At 35.2% G+C, this 20,180-nt stretch overlaps 1 protein-coding gene across 1 annotated transcript; it reads left to right on the forward strand.

The window, feature by feature from the left end:
• Positions 1-2,356: 2,356 nt before the first annotated feature.
• On the forward strand, positions 2,357-3,685 carry LOC115950589. Its single transcript, XM_031067794.1, has one exon. It carries the CDS (start codon positions 2,423-2,425, stop codon positions 3,374-3,376), a length of 954 nt encoding a protein of 317 aa, XP_030923654.1. The 5' UTR covers positions 2,357-2,422; the 3' UTR covers positions 3,377-3,685.
• Positions 3,686-20,180: the final 16,495 nt, after the last annotated feature.

The raw sequence follows: 20,180 nt of genomic DNA on the forward strand, positions 1-20,180 counted from the left end.
ACTCATTCTTTTTTTCTTTTTTTTGGTTTAAACAATTTTCTCCTTTTTAAGTGTACTTAAAGTTGTACCAATTTTAATAGAGAATTATCATCTGGGGGATAATATACCAAAGTCATTTGGTCTTACTATTCCAAATGTACTCCAATTATTTTCACAACCTGAAGAGTTATATGTTAAGCTCAATATTCTTATAGCAAAAATTTTAAATTCAAGAAAGTCATCTCCATATGAGTCCCACCACTTAGTTGATACATTTATGAAGTATAATGTCTTAGTCTTGAGATTACAAATTACAACTTAAAAAAAAAAAAAAAAAAAAACTGATTTTTATGTTTTGGTAGGATTGGTAGGATCACATACGATCGTACAACCTTATACGATTCTACACGATCCTACATGCGATTCTACAATTTTTTCGATCCTTGTGTGATTCTAAACGTTTTGGTGAGGTGGGATCGTAAAATTGTTCGATCTTACAATCCAAATTAGGGATGGCAAAAAATATTTGACCCGCGAGTACCCGACCCGACCTGACCTGACCTTAATGGGGCGGGTTTTACTTAACCCGCAAAACAATAGGGTCGGGTTTGGGTTTTTAAAATAAAACCCAAAGCAGGTTCGAGTTTTAGTAATACCCGACCCATATATAATATTAAAAATTAAAAAAAAAACCCTAAGTATAAATACAAACTTTTCCAACCCTAAATCTCTCAGACCCATTCACTCTTATCCTTTCTCTGTCTTGCCAAGCCACCTCCCATTCTCTCCCTCACTCTCACTCTCACTCTCACTAGAACAAGACCGCTGCTACTCACTTTGTTGGCGCCGCTCCATTCTCCACCTCACCGGTCTCTCCTCCCTGCCTCCCTCACCTTGCCACAGCCTGCAGACACCACTCCTCCTCCCTTACCTCGTTGGGCCCTCCTCCTCCACACAAGGCCGCAACTCTCTCATCTCCCTCACCTCGTTGTGAACTTAAGCTTTTATAATGAAAATCGTTCTTTTTGTTCAAAGAATCAAATTTGTATTTTCTAGTTTAAGTGCTATTTTTGTTGGATAGGATCGACTTGGTTGATTTGATTTGGTAGGGTCTTCTTGTTCGGACCTAGGGTTTATATGTTAATTTTTGTTTTTATTTTTGATGTGGGAAAATATTGTAATGAAAAAAAAAGGGTTTTTGATCTGTTGGTTGTTGAGAAAATAATGGTTTTTGTGGGTTTCCAATCTATTCAGATTTGGATTTTCTTGAGTGTTCATTTTCCTCTACTGTTTGGTTGCTGAGAAAATTAGTATCAGGCAAACAATTTTTTTTTTTGATTGGGCCATAAAATGGGCCCTGAAGTACCATGGCCCAACGGGGCCTGTGGAGCTCGACGGGGAGGGTTGGGGTTTTTAAAAAAAAAGCTCGTTTATTAAACAGGTTGGGTTCAGGTCACGGGTACGAGCCCGCGGGTCGGGTATAAAATAAAACCCGCCCCAAACCCGACCCGCTGCCATTCCTAATCCATATTGCAATTTTAACAACCATAATTCTACCCTTAAAATTATTTTTGTTGGTAACCTTTCAACAAGTTCATTTGTACCTCCAAACTATTAAAGTTTCTTGTATTTTTTCATGCCCACTCTATAATTCTCAATAGTTATTTTTTAAAATAAAAAATAGTAAAAATTAATTTTCCAATTTTCACATGTCTTAAAACTTCAAGCTTAAAGACAAAGAGGACATTGAAAAATAATTTTTTTTAGGGCTATTAATTTAAAAAAGTACCACTATTATATAGACCCCCACCCCCCCAAAAAAAAAAAAAGCTTATGTTTAGCGAAGAGTCTTGTTGATTGCAATTTTAAGATTTAGAGGTTAGAACTTTTAAATTTATTTTAAAAAATAAAAAATAAAAAGCCCATGAGAATTTATTTATATATAAAAAAAACACATGTGAAGAGGTTGGTGTATTATTATTGCCTTACATTTATAGGCTTCTATTCTCATGACCATATTTGGTAAGTCCTAGTGGAAGTGGTCCAGGTCTGTCCAATGTCCATACAAATGCAAAAAGAGATTTTGAGTCGCAAAAGGCAAAACAAATTGACCTCCCACTGTCTCAGTCCACTGCAACTCTGTAATGAATCCTTCCTTATTAAAAGACCAAAATACCCTCCTACCACAATCCCCAAAACCCCACTTTTCACGCCAGTGAGACATCCCACGTCATGATCTTGCCACATTTAAGGTCCAGATTGAATTAGCGACAAACCCGATGTCCCAAATATCATGTCCATTTTCGTCAATTGCTATTTTCCTTATAAATTAAAAGGCCCACTCAATGACTCTCATTCATTCCCTTTCTTGTCTCTCTCTCTCTCTCTCTCTCTCTCCATAGTTCTCTCACCCTGCACTAAAAAAAAATCCCAAACAGAAAAAATGGAGCGAGCACGCGCGAAACCCGACTCCGATCACCTTCTCGGACTATCCACCAAATACTTGTCACTCCGAAACCTACCCAAGTGCCGACACTGCGCCATCCAAGCCCGAGAATCCGACCCGGTTCAATCCTCCACCGCCAACAAAATACTCGCCATCGCCGACGTCCTCTCCGCCGCCGAGAATCGCTTCCGCAACCGCCACCTCGATTACTACTCCATCCTCCAAGTCCGACGCTCCGAGTCCGGGAACCGCCGGGTCGTTCGAGCCCAGTTCGTTAAACTGGCGGCGCTCCTGAACCCGAACGTCAACAAGTTCGCTTTCTCCGACGAAGCCCTCAGCCTCGTACGCGAAGCTTGGACTGTGCTGTCCGACTCGGACAAGAGAGCCCAGTACGAGGCCGAAATCGACAAGACCGCCGCCGAGGCGGCATTCTGGACGTTGTGCCCGTACTGTTACTACATGTACGAGTACGAGAAGGTGTACGAGGATTGTTGCTTGAGGTGCCAGAATTGTCGGAGAGGGTTTCATGGGGTAGCGGTGAACGCGCCGCGGAAGGCGGAGAAGAATGGGGAGACAGAGTACTCTGTTTGCTGGAGCTATTTTCCTCTTGGGTACGAGAGAGAGAAAGAGAAAGTCGGGGCGAGTGGCAATCGTGTAAATTTGGGTGGAAATGTGGGCGATTTCGTGTGGATTGCTGAGGAGAAAAAGGATGGGAAAAACGACGGCGTTAAAGGGAATGTGGGAGTTGGGAGGAATGTGAAGACTAAAGCAGGGAGGAAGATGAATGTGAAAACTGTGGGGAGGAAAACAAAGAAGGTAATGGGGAATAATATTGGGAGGAATGAAGGAATGGATATGAATGAGAGTGGAGATGATGAGAGTGTTGAGTTGGAGTTTTATAAGGGGAAAGATGGTGATGATGATGATGTTTATGTTGGGTTAATGGCATAGTCAAAAACTCAAAAGTGGGTACTATTACTTGTCCTTGATGAGAATATGTGATGGGTTTGGTAGGGTTAACTGGGTAAGATCCTTGCTTTTGTCTATAATAACTTAGGGATGACTTTTATTGAGTTATTACTAATAGCTTGTAGTTGTTGGGACTTTGGGAGGGGATTTTGTGTGATGGGCTGCTTCCTATTGTTGAAAAGGTTGGTGGTTAATTAACTAATTACTGTATAGTTTGTTGTTGAAATGGTAAAGTTTATGGTATAATTTTTGTTATCTTATGTGAAAAGTAAGATAAACAAGTTTCTGAAATGCTTGTCAATGAGTGAGTGTTATATAGGTTGCTTTTTGTGTTGATTTAATAGTTGTTTGTGGTGAATATTGTCTGAGATTGATGTGAATCTAATTTATAGGTTGCTTCCGTTTTGTGAATAGGTTCAATCTTGTTGTTTCGGTAGTATTTTTGGTGCATGATGGTAATTAATCTGTCTGTTCAGGAACTTTTCACTGAAATTTCTGAGAGAACTTATTCGGTTTATGGGGACTTAGTTCATCTGGTTGATACTAATGTATCTAAAAACTGATGCACTATACTGGTGAAATTGAGCTACTTAAGAAGTCTATTAACCTCTCTCACAAAGACACAATAGACATAGTCCCGAGGGGATACAGTTTTTTCATATAAGTGGAATTTCAGCATGAAATTCTTTCCTTTCTTCTGTTTTATACAAATTCTGGAAGTCACTTGCGGCCATTCTATCAGACTATTAGTTGCTACAATTGCTGAGCTTGTAAATATGTTGTAACTACTTTCTTAGAGATGCAGCCTATGCTATTGATCATCCACTCCTCACATCCTTCAATTTGCTCGGTGAAAGATGTCTAGGCTATTAGTGGCTTTGATTTCTTTTCTTCTTGCAACCACAATAACTAACGTAAATTGGGGAGTGGATTCTGTTGTCCTCTCCAGGATGTTTTGCAGAACCTATTTGCTGAAAGAGACATAATATTCCTTTTGAACTTTGAAGGCCTTTCTTGGGGATGAATGGTAGCATATACTATAATTGATCTTAACTATTGAGAGGCCTCATTGTCGCTCCTATGTATTTTATTATTATTATTTAAAGATGGGATAAAATTCATTAACATAAGCTACTACAACATTCAAAGTTTCTTAAAAGTACAGTTGCCTTCCCTAAGAATTAGTATTAGGTCTCTCATAAACCATATGTAGGTGAAATTTAGCATCATAGCTTCAAAATCCCACATTACCTGGTCTTGCAATTGCAAAAAAATTTGCAATTGTGCTACCGTGCGATTCTACATTTTAGGATGGCACTGTAGCAAAAATTGTATAATGTTAATTATATTTTATTGGGTAGGATGACATTGTAGCACTGTAGCAAGCTTGGATTATATTATTTTATTGGGTAGTATATATTATTTTAGTGAGTTGAATAGGAAAATAAAAGTTGGGATGCTGGGTGTGTTGTAAAATAGTATGTTATAAATGATAAAATAGCTTTTGAGATGGTAAATGAAATTTTTTGTAGAAATTAGATGTGAATGCTCACTGAGGTAAATAAACATAGCAACCTCTCCTAGGGGTTCCAAAAGCAAAGTAAGATCTAGAGAGAGACAACCACGGCTAGCATGGGCATCTAGGCATCCATTGGCTTCCTTATTGCTGTGATAGAGTTTAGTATGGGGAATTCCTTTGATCAGCTCCCAGCATTTAGCCCCAAGAGCATTGAGGGAGGTATTCGTTTGGGTGGAATTGTAAACAAGATTTATTACGGCTTCGGCATCCAGCTCTATTTTTACTAAATAATAATTAGACCATCCTTTAAAGCCCACAATTCAGCCATCACACTCATTGCAAACACAATGGCTCCATGCCACCATGCCTGGCAAAACTCAACGGTTGCTCCATATAGTGGTGAGCCTGCACCTTAAGGGGACAAGTTTTTGTCCATTTCTGGCCTTTTGAAAGTGTCAATTTTAGCAAGACTTATTGGCCTACATGCGCCCGACACTGCCTCAAGCTTGATGGGTATTTGGTATCATCAGGTTATATGATCACACCACTATCACGTCATTTTTTATTTTACAGGGCTTCATTTTGGCCCATCATTATAAGCTCTTTAATCCATTAATCTTAATAGGGCCCTTGCAAATCTTTCAGCCCAAACTTGATTTTTCTTTAGGTAGCTTTTGACAAACTATAGCGATTTGAAAGAGGCAGGGTTATGAGAAATTGTGTCATGAATCCACTCAACAATGGATGTCATTCATACATTTTGTTAGGGTCCAAAAATTGGCCGTTGGCAAATAGTGAGCAAAACATTGAGTCTTTGTTGAATTTATGATGTGCTTTATCTAGTCCAAAACAAAAACTCAAGACTAGTTGAAGAAAAGGAGTTTTTGCTCCTTCGACTCCAACTCAACACCTCTTTGACAGATTGATACAAACGCAACTGTAAGCTCAATAGCAGTTAACTAATCGAGATTCGAGGCAACAAATTTGGCTAAAAAAATGCTTTTATTTTAAGTTGGTTAGAAAGCATAACAAGAAGAAGCATAATAGCCTAGGTATTGAACATTTGGTAGAAAGCATAAGAAGGATAAGCATAATGGCCTTGGTATTGAGAATCTAAACCATCTCTAGAATGTTCGAGAGAATAGTTGTGATAAAGAAGAGAAGAGAGGGGGAAACTTGAAGAACAATGGCCTCCAACGGTAGAGGCTGAGAAGAGAGAGAGAGTTTAGTCTAAAATGCAAATTAGGAAAATTTTAACCTAGGCATAAAACTGAAATGATATTGTTTAAGGTTCAAAACAGTACAAGTCTATTCCCTCCCCTTTCAACTCTCAAACAAGGGAATGGACTTTCCATTCCCTTTATTAAAACTCCCAAATAAAGGAAGGGAAGAATATTACAAAATTATTCTTTTCATTCTTTTCCATTCCATTCCTTTTCCTCCTCCCAAATGAGGGCTAAGTGGAAGGGAATGGAATGGATAAGGAGGGATACTCATTTTTCTCTATTTTTTCAAAATCTCAAATTTTCATTCCCTCCAAAAATTGAGAGGAATTTGAGAGAATGAAATTAGATTTAACGAATTTTTTTACTAAAATTCCCAAAATAGTCCTATATAATTAGCCATTTATTTTAAAATATGGGGTCTAACATTAATGTTCTTATAAAATGATTCCACTCATTTCCTTTTATGTTAATCCCAAATAAGGTTACTTACCTTCCATTCCTTTCCATTTCTTTATTTTAAAACATTCAAAAAAGTTTACTTAATTCCATGCCATTCATTTCTTTTTCTACTCATTTCCTTTAATTAAATACATTATGTTCCATTTCATTTATTTCCATTCCTTTATGATCATTTTGTATCATTCCCTTATGAACTCCCAAATGGATGTAGATTCAGGTTTGGGTGCCGATGTTGTGTGGTGACTCGGCAATTTTTGAAAAAATAGTGTACGTGTGTGGCAGGATACGTTTATTAATAAATTATTATATATATATATATATATTTTCTATATATTGCCAAGCATATTTTTTCATATAATGCTAAACATATACCAATTTAAGAGCAATAGTAGATAATAAAGTGACAAAATTTAGGATTTGAGATGAGTTTAGGGTTTTTTTCTTTAAACTAGGATGTCAAAATGGTGTGGTTTGATAAAATTTTTTACCTTTTTTTCTAAACACTTTTTTTGGCCCATATCATATCAATTTGAGGCCTGTTTCGACCCGTTTTGGACCATATTAAACAGTATCAGGCTGAATTGGAAAACGAAAAAGAAAAAAAAATGGTCATGGACGCGAGTGCAACCACGTCCACGGCTGCATGGCGCGTTCGTGCATATCGGACTTGGGTGTGCTGACCCAATTGGTGCACCCGTGCTTTCCCGGTTAGGTTGGGATAGATTTGAATAGTAACTTAAAAAGACATTTAGATATGACAATCTAATTGTTAGTGTTAAATAATGTATATTTCCGCCTTCCCAATCATATTGATTGTGTTTTTTACTATTACTAGTCCAAAATTAATTAAGTCTCAGAAGGGTTCTTTAGATAATTTGTTACTAGCAATGAGCACAATATAATAATAAATAAAAATGTAAAAATCTCATACCCAGGCCAGACCTAAATCATAAATGCCCATACCCTAAAATTTTCTATTCTTTCATTTCATCTCTCAGCCTTGAATCATAAATTTCTCTACATTTTTTTGCTTTAAAAAAAAAAAAAATCTCTACTCTTTCATTTTATTTTCTTTTAGTCTCAAACCCTAAATTTCTCTACATCTTCAAAAAAAACTCTCACTTATGGCCTGGCTTCTGTTATGCAAGAAATTGTTAGTGGCATCTGCACGTTTCTAATGTGGTCAAGCCTCTGAACCAAAGCAGTAGTCCCTCAAAGAAAGGCAAGGTTATGTATTTGTGATGTTGATTGTAGAATGAGGATTTCTCATGGGTTTTGAATATTAAATGCACTTGACAGTTTTGATGATGATGTAGAATATGGATTTTTTTTTGGGTTGAATGTAGAAGTTTTGATGTTGATTGTTGAATATTAAATTGGAACCATTTTATTTGCACCTTATCATGTTTCATATGTAGATCGATTTAAATGTCATGTCAAAGATCTTCTAAAGTTGACTGGTATGTGGTGACTTATCTGTGAATAGTAACTAAATAGGGCAAGATGAAATTGGAACCAAATTAATGTTAGATTTTAGGAAGCACGGGTGCATATTTAGTTCTGGGTACGGGTGTAGGTGTGGTGTGACGACTTAGAAATTTTTGAAAAAATAGGGTGTTGGTGTGACAGGATATATTAGTTAATAAATTATTAAATATATTTTTATTTATAATTTCTATATATTGCTAAGCATATTTTTTTATATAATGGTAAGTGTATGCTAATTTAAGAGCAATAGTAGATAATAAAGTGACAAATTTAGGGTTTGAGATGAGTTTAGGGTTTTTTTTCCTTAAACTAGGATGTCAAAATGGTATGTTTTGACAAAAAATTTTACAATTTTTTTAAACACTTATTTTGGCCCATATTGGATTGATTCGAGGCTTGTTTTGGACTATATCAGGCTGAATCAAAAGAAAAAAAAGAAAAAAAAAAAGGTCAAGGACGTGCGTGTAGTCGCGTCCACGACCGGACGCGTGTGTAGTCGTGTCCACGGCCGGACGCGCGTCATACGTATTGGAGATGAAATAGCAAAGCTTACTATGGAAGTTTTCTCCAATACTGGAGTGCATATTGATCACATTGCCCAACAACATAGTCATAGTCTCATGCACATTGCCCGACAACACAGTCACAGTCTTATGCACATTGCCTAACAACACAGTCACAATCTCATGCACATTGGTCACCTTTTCTTCCAATCGTCGACCACTCCTATGAGAATCAATCTCGATCACAGCTCCAAGAACAAGTCTTATTGGCTTAAATCCACTAGATACCTTGTGCTAAACAACATCAACAATGGCAGTTTTGCTTTGCAAAATGAGATTTTCAGCTTTCCACGTCATTGCAACCCTTTCAACTTCAAATTTGTCCAAATGTTCAATTATACGATGAGATACATCATCGTCTAATTTTTTCAATAACAAGTAAACCTGCACAATAATAACACTATTTAGTTACTATTCACCAGGAATACTATATATATCTTTTAGCAAATATACAAATACTATATTACAATTATTTAAAAAAAAAAAAAAACAAAAAAGACAAGCATACATTGTACAAATGCACAATATGCAAAATATACAAAGACTTTTTTATGTTTAATGCAGATGCACAATTGAAATAGAGAACTAATGTGGTATATTTGTCATGTTGTTTTCATTAGTGGCAGAGTTGGATTTGGTAAGCAGGGGATTTGGGTACTTGGCAGTGACCGACAAACTGGTTTTCGAGTATGAGAAATATACCACCTAATCCAGAAGTGGGGAGGAAAATGAATGCTATTTTGGTAGTGACCGACAAATTGGTTTCCGAGTATGCAAAGAAAAGTGAGCAGTAGAAGAAATATGGTGGCTTGCAGAAGATCAAGCATGGTTTTGTCACCTGGTTTTTTGATGACTAGGTGGCAACCATAGTTGGACAAATTTATGTAAATTGTGTGGCCTTTGTGCCTCCCTAGGATGTTTTTCTTCCTTTATGCTATTAAATTTTGATTAGGATGTTTTTGTTATATGCTATTAAATTTTGATTAGGATGTTTTTTTTTTATATGCCATTGAATTTTGATTGAATGAGAATTTTCAAATGAAAATTTTTGTGAATGCTTACATACCCTTGCAAGTTTATAGTTAATGAGATTTAAGTAAGTATTTAGAGGTGGGTTATCTAAGGGATGGCCATGGGTAGGGAATGATTACACACCTTATCCATACCCAATACCAAAATGGATGCTATTTTGATAGCGACTGACAAATTGGTTTCCGAGTATGCAAAGAAAAATGAGCAGTAGAAGAAATATGGTGGCTTGTAGAAGATCATGCATGGTTTTGTCACCTGGTTTTTTGATGACTAGGTGGCAACTATTATGTTAAAACTTAAATTGTGTGGCCTTTCTTGTGCCTCTCTAGGATGTTTTTCTTATATGTTGTTGAATTTTGATTATATTTTGTGAATGATAAACCTGGTAACTAGATAATCATAAGTTAGGTTAATTGAAAAGTTAAGTGCTTAAGATTGGTAGTAGACACAATTTTGTATCTATAAGTTATCGTTGCAATAACAACCTTTTTTTTTTTTTTTGAGAAATAATTACAACATGCTGCTAAGCCCACAGTTCGAACCCTTTCCCTCCTAGATCCCCAAGAACTTTGTATAGAGGGAGGTGCAATAACAACTTTAAAGTGGTAAATTATTGCATTTACAATAATTAGTTGCAATAACTTATAATTACTGGTAATACATTAGGAAAATTTGTTGCAATAACTTAAAAAAAAGATATTATTACAGTAACTTGATAACAATTATTTTTTCAATTTATTACAACAAAAATTTTAAAGTGATATTTTATTGCAATAAAAACATCATTGTAATCATTTGATATCAATTATTGTACAATCTATTGCAATGACAAATATGAAACTAATAGTATATCATTGCAATAACTTGATATTAATTATTTTATAATTTATTGTAATGACAAATATGAAACAATTATTTATTACCATGAATATATCGTTGCAATAAATTTTTTATTGCAACAACATACATCAAATTGTCATTAAAATATCTAGTGATTATTGCAATGAAATTTTTTGTTGCACAAACTTAATACCTCAAAATTTATTGCAACAACTCGCATCAATTATTGCAATGACTTTGATGTCATTGCAATAATATTTTGTTTGCTGTAATAAACATTTATTCTTGTAGTGAATTTTGGTATATTTACTTAAGAATGGAAAAATACAATTTTGGGTTACGATTAGGCCATATCTGTATTATAGAACTTCAAAAGCCCATCACTATGCATTACAAATTATAACCCATGTTAAAGGGGAGTCGTGGATCATAGAACCCCCTGAATAATCCTAAATCAATTTGTTGCTTTAGGCCATTGTATCACGAGGGAAGGAAGAGTTCAAACCTATTCACGTTGGTGGGAATGAGCTTTATTCCCCAAGCAACATTAAGGATGTATGTTTATGTTTATCAAACCCTTATCTAATGGTCCATTTGCATTGAGCCCACACCAATAGCATAAATTTGGGAACCTCTCATACTTGAATGAAATCTAGATCTGTTTTCCTTCTTCACCAACAACTATTAATCTTCCACGGCACAACGGTAAAGATAAATCGATGGAAACCTGCACACGTGTAAAATGACCCCCATCATATAGTTTTGGATCCTTCGGCGCAGAAACCTCTCCCAACACACTACAAATTTTCTTTGTCGCGTCAATTGTCATATATTTGATCGGAATTCCATGCACCTAAACCCAAAACTTAGTTTTCTCAAATTGTATGTCTTCTAGTGGCGATTCATTTTCATATCGACTCATCACCACCAGATGTTTGTCAAAACTCCATGGTTCGACTTCTAAAATTCTGTCCACATCCTCCTTATTGTCAAAAGAAAAAAGAATTTTATGGTCTCAAAAGCTTTGAATCTTGAAATCATTTCTGGCCCTCCATAATGAGGTGAAAGTCTTAGTTATAATCTCCATATTGATGGCTTGTCTAGTTAAAAACTTTACAGCAATGGAGAAATTCTCAACTTTTTCTTCATCAAGTAAACAACAACCTGGCCCTTCTCTATCAGAGAGAGTAAGCCGATTCCATGATTGAGACAACTCATCCATCCTTATTCACACTCAAATCTATTTCCCAAACCCCTGAAAAGAACCCAACAAACCTAGGAATAACAGTATTATTCCCAGGATACTCAAGCACCTTCTAAGAAGGGACATTCTAATTCTACTGTGTAAAGGAAGTAGAGAGGAAAACTCCCCACAAGAGTACATTGTAATTCGTATCAAATTCTCAACGTTGGTATGCATAAAATTCTTTTAAGAGAACATTGTAATTCATATCTAGGAAGCATGAACTTCACTAGAGCGTCGAACTTGTGTTGGATATGGTCTTTATTTTTTTGAAAAATTAGGGACATTGGAGGGGTATTTCTTTTAGTTTCAATCTTAAGCACTTATCTAATTATCTTTTATTTACGTGGCAAGATGCGGCTGGACGCGCGGGCAGTGGCGTCCCTCGCGCGTCTCGCCGCGTCGGACGCGGGTGCGGCTCCTTTAGCATTGCAACCGTGCTTCCCAGACTTAAGGACGCCTTTTATTAAGTTATTACTAATAGCTTGTAGTTGTTGGGGCTTTGGGAGGGGATTTTGTGTGATGGGCTGCTTCCTAGTATTGAAAAGTTTGGTGGGTAATTAACTAATTACAGGGTAGTTTGTTGTTGACATGGTAAGGTTTATGATATAATTTTTGTTATCTAACGTGAGAAGTGTGAAGAAAAGTTTCTGCAATGGTTGTCAATGAGGGAGTGTTATGTAGGTTGCTTTAGTTTTGTGAATAGGTTCAATCTTATTGTTTGGGTGGTATTTTTGGTGAATCTTGCTTATTAATCCGTCCTGCTAGACATTTTTTTTTTAATAATAAAGCAGGGAAGAGGATGAATGTGAAAACTGTGGGGAGGGAAAACAAAGAGGGTTATGGGGAATCATATTGGGAGGAATCAAAGGAATGGGAATGAAGGAGAGTGGAGATGATGAGAGTGTTAAGTTGGAGTTTTATAAGGGGAATGATGATGATGATGATGTTTTATGTTGGGTTAATGTCATAGTCAAATACTCAATAATGGGTACTATTAATAGTCCTTGATGAAAATATGCGATGGGTTTGGTAGGGTTAATTGGGTAAGTTTCTTGTTTTTGTCTATAATAACTTAGGGATGACTTATATTTAGTTATTAATAATAGCTTGTAGTTGTCTTGGAGTATGGCAAAGGTTATAGTTTGTGTGGAGGAAACCACTATTGAAGGATCTTAGAGGTTCTAAGACTATTGTTTTAGGAAGGCAAGTGGATCTCTTGTAGGGATTGCATAGAGGATCTAAGGTGCAATGGTTTTGTGTACGTCTTGCTATTTCTGACTGTTTCTTCATAGCTGATTTTCTATGGGATTGTCTCTATCCCTTAGGTGGATTTTACCTTAAAACAATTACTTCATCGGTTTTTCTATTCGACTCCAAATCATGTATTGCTTTTACATTTTTTTTACTTTATGATTTGGTGCATTTTGAAATATGGTAAAATAAAATTATATAACTGCGGTAAAATATAATTTTCTGTGCATCACATAATATAAGAAAATAAGTTGATAATATTATAATTAATAATTCTGTTGCAAATTTAACAAAGGCATCTAAACCAGAATTCAAAAAGTTTTGGCATTAGTATTGTTATGAAACTAGAGACTAATACAATCAATAAGTAATACTAATTTATATTCTCCTTAGATTCTAAAATGTACCAAATTCTTAGTTATATCATTTCCTTATGCTGGCATGTGGAATTCTAAAGTCATATTACATCTCAAAATTGGTTTCTACAGCAGATTTTTTCCAGTTAAGCTATGTTGGTACTTTGGGAGGGGATTTTGTGTAATGGGCTGCTATATTTTGATAATGACAAATATACCACGTTAGTTCTCTTGTTCAATTGTGCACGTAAACATAAAAAAGTCTTTGTATATTTTGCATATTGTGCATCTGTATAACGTACGCTTGTCTTTTTTGTTTTTTTTTTTTTTTTTAAATAATTGTAATATAGTATTCGTATATTTGTTGAAAGATATATATATTGTATTCTTGGTGAATAGTAACTAAATAGTGTTGTTATTGTGCAAGTTTATGTGTTATCTAAAAAAATTAGACGATGAGCATCCATTTTCCTCCCCACTTCTAGATTAGGTGGCTCCTTGGAAATGAGCATAGAAAGCTTCGAAACTTCCTCAGTAAGTTTTGCTATTTCATCTCCAAGACTGGAGTGCACATTGGTCACATTGCCTGACAACATAGTCACAATCTCATGCACATTGGTCACATTGCCCGACAACACAGTCACAATCTCATGCACATTGGTCACCTTTTCTTCCAATCGTCGACTACTCCTATGAGAATCAATCCCGATCACAGCTCCAAAAACAAGTCCAATTGGCTTTAATCCACTAGATAACTCACGCTTGGCAGAATCAACAACGGCAGTCTTACTTTGCAAAATGAGATTTTCAGTCTTCTGCATCACTGCAACCCTTTCAGCTTCAAATATGTCCAAATGTTTAATTATATGATGAGATACATCATCGTATAATTATATAATGAATGCATGTTGTATAAGATTAAGTTTTTCAAAAAATAAAATCATATGAGTCTAAAATTAATTGAATTGAAGATGGTAAATAATTATATAACTAATATAAAAGGAAATTCCAAAAAATAATATAAAGGGAGTTTGCATAGTTCTTCCAAAAAAAAAAAAAAAAAAGGAGTTTGCATAATATATGTGTATATATAAACATTAACTTCAAGAAATTTTTCGGAGAAAAGCTAAGAGTCAAGACCTTGACAATAAGTTTGTTACCTCGTACGTTTGTTACCTCGTACGTTTGTTACCGGTATTGATGATAAAAAATAAAATTAAAAAAAAAAAAAAAAACAATGGTGCCCTTATAAATGAAAAGAAACTTTAATTAGTATGTTCACTATTATACGACATTATTGTATACCCTCTTGGGCCTCCTCTCCCTAATTTTCATCTTAACAATTTTTTCTTTAAAATTATGACACATATTATATACTTAATTCTCAAAAAAAAAAAAAAAAAAATTATATCCATACTTTTTTAGCAATGCTTTTTCCAAAATTAAGACCATTGGATTCTCTTGCTATATACATAATCTCGAGATGCTTAAAAAAGAAAGAAAGAAAGAAAAAATCTCAAGAAAAATTAAAAGGAACACCTTGAAATCCCCTTCCAATATCATAATTTAATGTTGTAAGATTGAAATCCACTTTCAGGTTTTCCCTAAAGAAAAAAATCGGATCATACAAGATTACATGATCTTAAATTTTAAAATTAACCAGGGTATTAAATCCCAATTGCTAGGTTAGATACTCAAAATCTACCTAAATTAATTACAAATATATACGAGATTATTAGCTTGACTTTAGATGTCACCATATATATTACAATTAGCAATTTAATCTCTCATATCTCTCTATCTCAAACAACAGTTCTAAAAAAGGCAAATCTCCTCCCTCAAAGTTCATTTGTAAAGGCAAATTTCCTTAGAACTCTCTTCATGGTTTTACTGCAACAGGTAACATTTCCTTATCGGGGCTATGTGTGCACCAATTTTTTTTTTTTTGGGGGTGATCTTATATTAGCTTGCTTCATTTCTTGTTTATATACGTGTAGTTAGAACGAGACATGCAACAATTTCAGCGTTACTATAAGTCAGGAACATGTACAATACAAAATAGGTTCCCTGAAGGAGTTACCTCAACCAATACCATTAGCCATAAATATTCATTCTCTAAACCAAAATCAAAAGCTGAGGCCAAACAAGTCGCTGCAAAGAAACACAGTGAGGCAGAGAGGAGACGTAGGATGCGAATCAATGGTCAATACGCCACTTTGCGTGATATCCTCCCGAACTTAGTCAAAGTAAGTACAAAGATTCATACAAATAGTAATTTCATCAACTCTGTTTCTTTGATCTTCGTTATTAGCAATATCAAAACTTATAAAAATTAAAGTGGCAAATTGCGATTAGTGTAATTAATTTTTAGGACACAATTTTTTTTATAATTACTGAAGCGGTAAATTGTGATTAGAGCAATATTATTTTCATATAGGTCCGTTATTGAGTCATTAACACAATACTAGTTAAGATTGTAGGTATAGGGGATTCGGACATGGTAGCTAGCTAGGATTTCATTAGGAGGCATTATAATATAATGTATATCCGGTTTGACATGGTTAACTTACTTTACCTACTTACCTTCGGTTATAGGAAAATACCTTTAGATTATACATGAAGTCCATAGCTATAAAGATTCATTGTTTAAAAGGCTGTGATAATAGATTACTAATGAAAAATATGCTAGTTTCTTATTTTCAATAATTGAATTTCTATCTCTTGTTTCAATGCTCCTTCCTTCTTTATTTCCACGTCAAGTTGTCATACTAAACACACCCATATTTGTTTGGGTAAAAATTAAAATTAAATGTTCCATGTTTTGTTAATTTTAAGCTTGACAGAAATCATCACCTTGATAAAGAAATGAAAAATCATAGTACTTAATGATAAAGTGCTACTTTTTTAGTGGTGGTGACGACGACAACAACAACTAAATGTACAATACTTTGTTAATTTAAGTTTGATAGGAAGTACATTAATAAAAATGAAAAGTTCATGACTATAATTTATAAAGTGCTATTTTTTTAGTGATAATAATAATAATAATTTTTTTTTTTTTGGAGAAGAAATCTAGGAATTTTATTAAGAAACCTAAGCCAAAAGTTGGCATGAATTATAGTTGGAAAGTGTGGTGGGATATCTTTCATGTACACAAGAAAACTTGTGACATGTAAATTTCCAATTTTTTTGGTATTACTTTTTTTTTTGGAAATCATCCTTAGCATGCTAAAGGATTTTAATACAATTCACTAGTTACCACAAAGAAATATTTTGCTATGTCTTTTAGGCCAAAGAAAAAAAAAATATATATATATATATATATATATATCTTTTTTGTTTTTTTTTTTGTTTTTTGGTTTGAGGAACCAGACAAAAATGTATCTTATAGAATAGTATATGCAATATTGTTCTTACTTATTTATAAGACTCACATACGAATATTCTAAGCCTGTGAGCAATTCAACATTGAAAACTATACAAAACTATACTTATAAAAAAAAAAAAAAAAAAAAAAGTTCAGGTTCAAGAGAATCAAGAAAATCAGTTAATTAAGATGGAAATCTAGGCAGTTTGGATTGGCTTCATGCCGATTTAGTTTTGAAAAATGATACAGCAAGGCATACGCTTGTAAGTTTGAAATCCATCACTATCGATTTGGACTGACAAATGAAAAGAAAAAGAAATCCATCAGATAGTCAATTCTCATTTCTCATCAGGTGATGCGTTTGGGCATGTAGATTTTATCTACTTGTAAGTAAATAAAATAATTATTTATATATTTTCCTTATGTTGGCGTGTCGAATGCTGCTTAGTCATATATATAACCTCTCAAAACTGGTTTCTATTACAACCACAACAGATTGTTTTTCTTATGCTATCTTGGTAGGTTGGAATTTGAACTGGATTCAAGTCTTGTTGAGATGGTGAGCTAACCTGAACATTTCCCATGCATCTCTAACTACATTTCATCAAACACTTCGAAACCTCCAACATTCAATTCTATAAATACCAATTAGAATTGCATACAAACTCATAACAGAAATAGATCAAGTTCTCCACATATATTGACAAAGAAGTAGCTCTCTTTGATCCTAAAAAACAATGGCTAGTTGCAAGCATGTTTTCATTTTGGCATTAATTGTAACAGTGTCTTTGTCAAGCATTAGTATGAGCTTGGCAGCTCGTCAACTACTGCAAACGCCTGCAGCTCCATCTCTGCCAACATTGCCTCCACTGCCCTCAGTGCCAACACTGCCTCAAGCCACATTGCCACCACTGCCTAGCACGCCATTGCCAACTCTGCCAACTACCACACTGCCACCATTGCCTTCACTACCAACTCAACCAACTCTGCCAAAGTCCACGTTGCCACCATTGCCAAGCACCCAAATCCCCTCCTTACCAAATCCATCTTTGCCAACGACTCTTCCTCCTTTGCCAGCCACTCCATTGCCCACCATCCCTACAACAATCCCGTCAATCCCTACCATTCCAACTACAATTCCAACAATTCCCTTCTTCTCCCCACCTCCATCAAACTGAACCAGTAGTCCTTGAAACGCTGCGGCCCTAGAGGCCATTCACTTTCTCCTACTCCCGGCCATTTTTGGATGGCTCTATGTTTTCATGGCTTCTTGAAGCGTTTCTCTAGCGTGTTAGAGCCTGCTTTGCCTTTATATATGTATTAATAGGAACGAGTGGGTTTATGATAGTACTTGTTTGTATGTCATTGTAGAGTCATTCTTTACTCATTTCAGTATTACTTGGACTGTTATTGTCATGTTTGTCCATATAATATGATTTCTGATTTATTCTAACGATGGTCCTCTATCTTTTTCTTTTTCTTTTTCCCCTAATAAGGATAAGATTAATTAAATAAAGTTGTCGAACATAAACATATTACACAAGATTTGGAGGAGATTTTCTTTTTTTGGACTTCCCATAAATACAAAAATACAAGGATGATAGGCAAGTGTAATATAACCAATAGGGTTGACTAATAAGAGATTTGATGGTTGAATAAGAGATCCGAGATTTAATTTTTGCCTATATCAAAAAATCGATTGGTATCTTGGTATGATGATAAAGAGTCATCATCTAAAGTAGACACTATAAGTTGAAACTCTTTAAAAAAAGATGATTGACTAATAGAGGTCCCCAAATTAACTAGAGCAAAGATACATTTATTTGCATAGATTAAAATCCCTTTCTAATATCAGAATTTAGACAATTTACTATTGTAAGATTAAAATCCGCTTTTAGATTTTCCTTAAAGAAAAAAAACAGGATCATATAAAATTACATTATACTAAATTAAGATTAAAATCCTCTTTCAGATTTTCCCTAAAGAAAAAAATCAGATCATATAAAATTACATTATATTAAATTTAGGCGAAAATGCACTTTTGGTCCCTACATTTTGGGCCTATTCACAGTTTGTTCTCTAAATTGATTTAACTCCTAGGTCAGTCCCTAATTTTTAAAATAGTCCCTACCGTCAACCCAGTGACAGAAAATGCTGAGGTGGCAAACGGCGTGTCCTACTTGCTGACATGACACTAACGTGGATAATAAAATATTATTAAAAAAACTTATTTAGCATTTTTGAAATGCCACGTCAAATTTAAATTAATAAAAAATTAAGACAAAAATCCAGGTCAGAAATTTTAAAATAAATAAATAAATAAACATTAATTTAATTAAATTAAGAAAAAAAAGTTTTTTCAGTTTAAAAATTTGAGTTTAAAAAATGGGTTTGTTTTTCATTATTTTTCGGAAGAACATTGTTCTTCTTCTTCCCCAGGACATGAACTTCATGCTTCATGTTCTTCCCTAAATCAAACCCAATAAATCCAAAAATTCAAACCCATAAACATCCGGTAAATCAAACCTAATAAATCCAAGAAATCAAACTCATAAACCACCTAATAAATCTAAGAAATCAAACCTATAAACATCTAGTAAATCAAACCCAATAAATCCAAGAAATCAAACCCATAAACCTCTAGTAAATCAAACCCAATAAATCCAAGAAATAAATATACAAATCCACATCAGAAAAAAAAAAAAAAAAAAAAAAAAACCACAAACACGAAACCAAACTCACTGAGACAACTCCATCTCCGAAACACAAACATGGCCACACTGATCTCCACGGCCACACCAATCTCCACCTCCACTACCAACCACCCACCCCTACAGAAACCCAGAAACAAGCGGCGACGCTAGCATCACTGGCATCATCAGACACCGACAAATCACCAAAGGGCACGTTGGACACTCCCATCCTCCCTCTCATCAACACCCTCAACAACCACCCTTGCTACTTCACCACCAGCTCTTGCTCCGGCCGTATCTCTATCCTCTCCCAACCCATACACCAAACCCAACCCAACAAAAAATCCAAAGGCGGCTCCTGGCTCTTCTTCTCCCACGACCCTGCCGATCCTGACTCAGTCATCTCCCTCCTCTTCCCCGACTCACCTACTCGCTTCGAACCCGAGTCCAAACTCATCCTCCGCTTCGAATCGCTCATCGTCGCCGTGGAGTGCAAAGACCTCACCTCGGTTCAGTCGCTGGTCTCCACGACGAGGTCGGCCGGGTTCAGAGATTCCGGCATAACCAACGTGAACAACAGGCGCTTGATCGTCGCGATCCGCTGCTCGATTCGACTAGAGGTTCCATTGGGGACCACCGAGTCCGTCATGGTCTCGCCAGAGTTCATTCTCACATTGCCCGTGTGGCCAATGAGAAATGGAAGAGACAAAGAAAGAGAGGATCTAAAAAAAAAAAGAAAAGGAAAC

This window comes from Quercus lobata, chromosome 6 (assembly GCF_001633185.2).
Source record: "Quercus lobata isolate SW786 chromosome 6, ValleyOak3.0 Primary Assembly, whole genome shotgun sequence".
Lineage (NCBI taxonomy): Eukaryota > Viridiplantae > Streptophyta > Magnoliopsida > Fagales > Fagaceae > Quercus > Quercus lobata.

Excerpts from the sequence above, each read along its gene's own strand:
- LOC115950589 (XM_031067794.1), top strand. The coding sequence starts at position 2,423 with ATGGAGCGAGCACGCGCGAAACCCGACTCCGATCACCTTCTCGGACTA.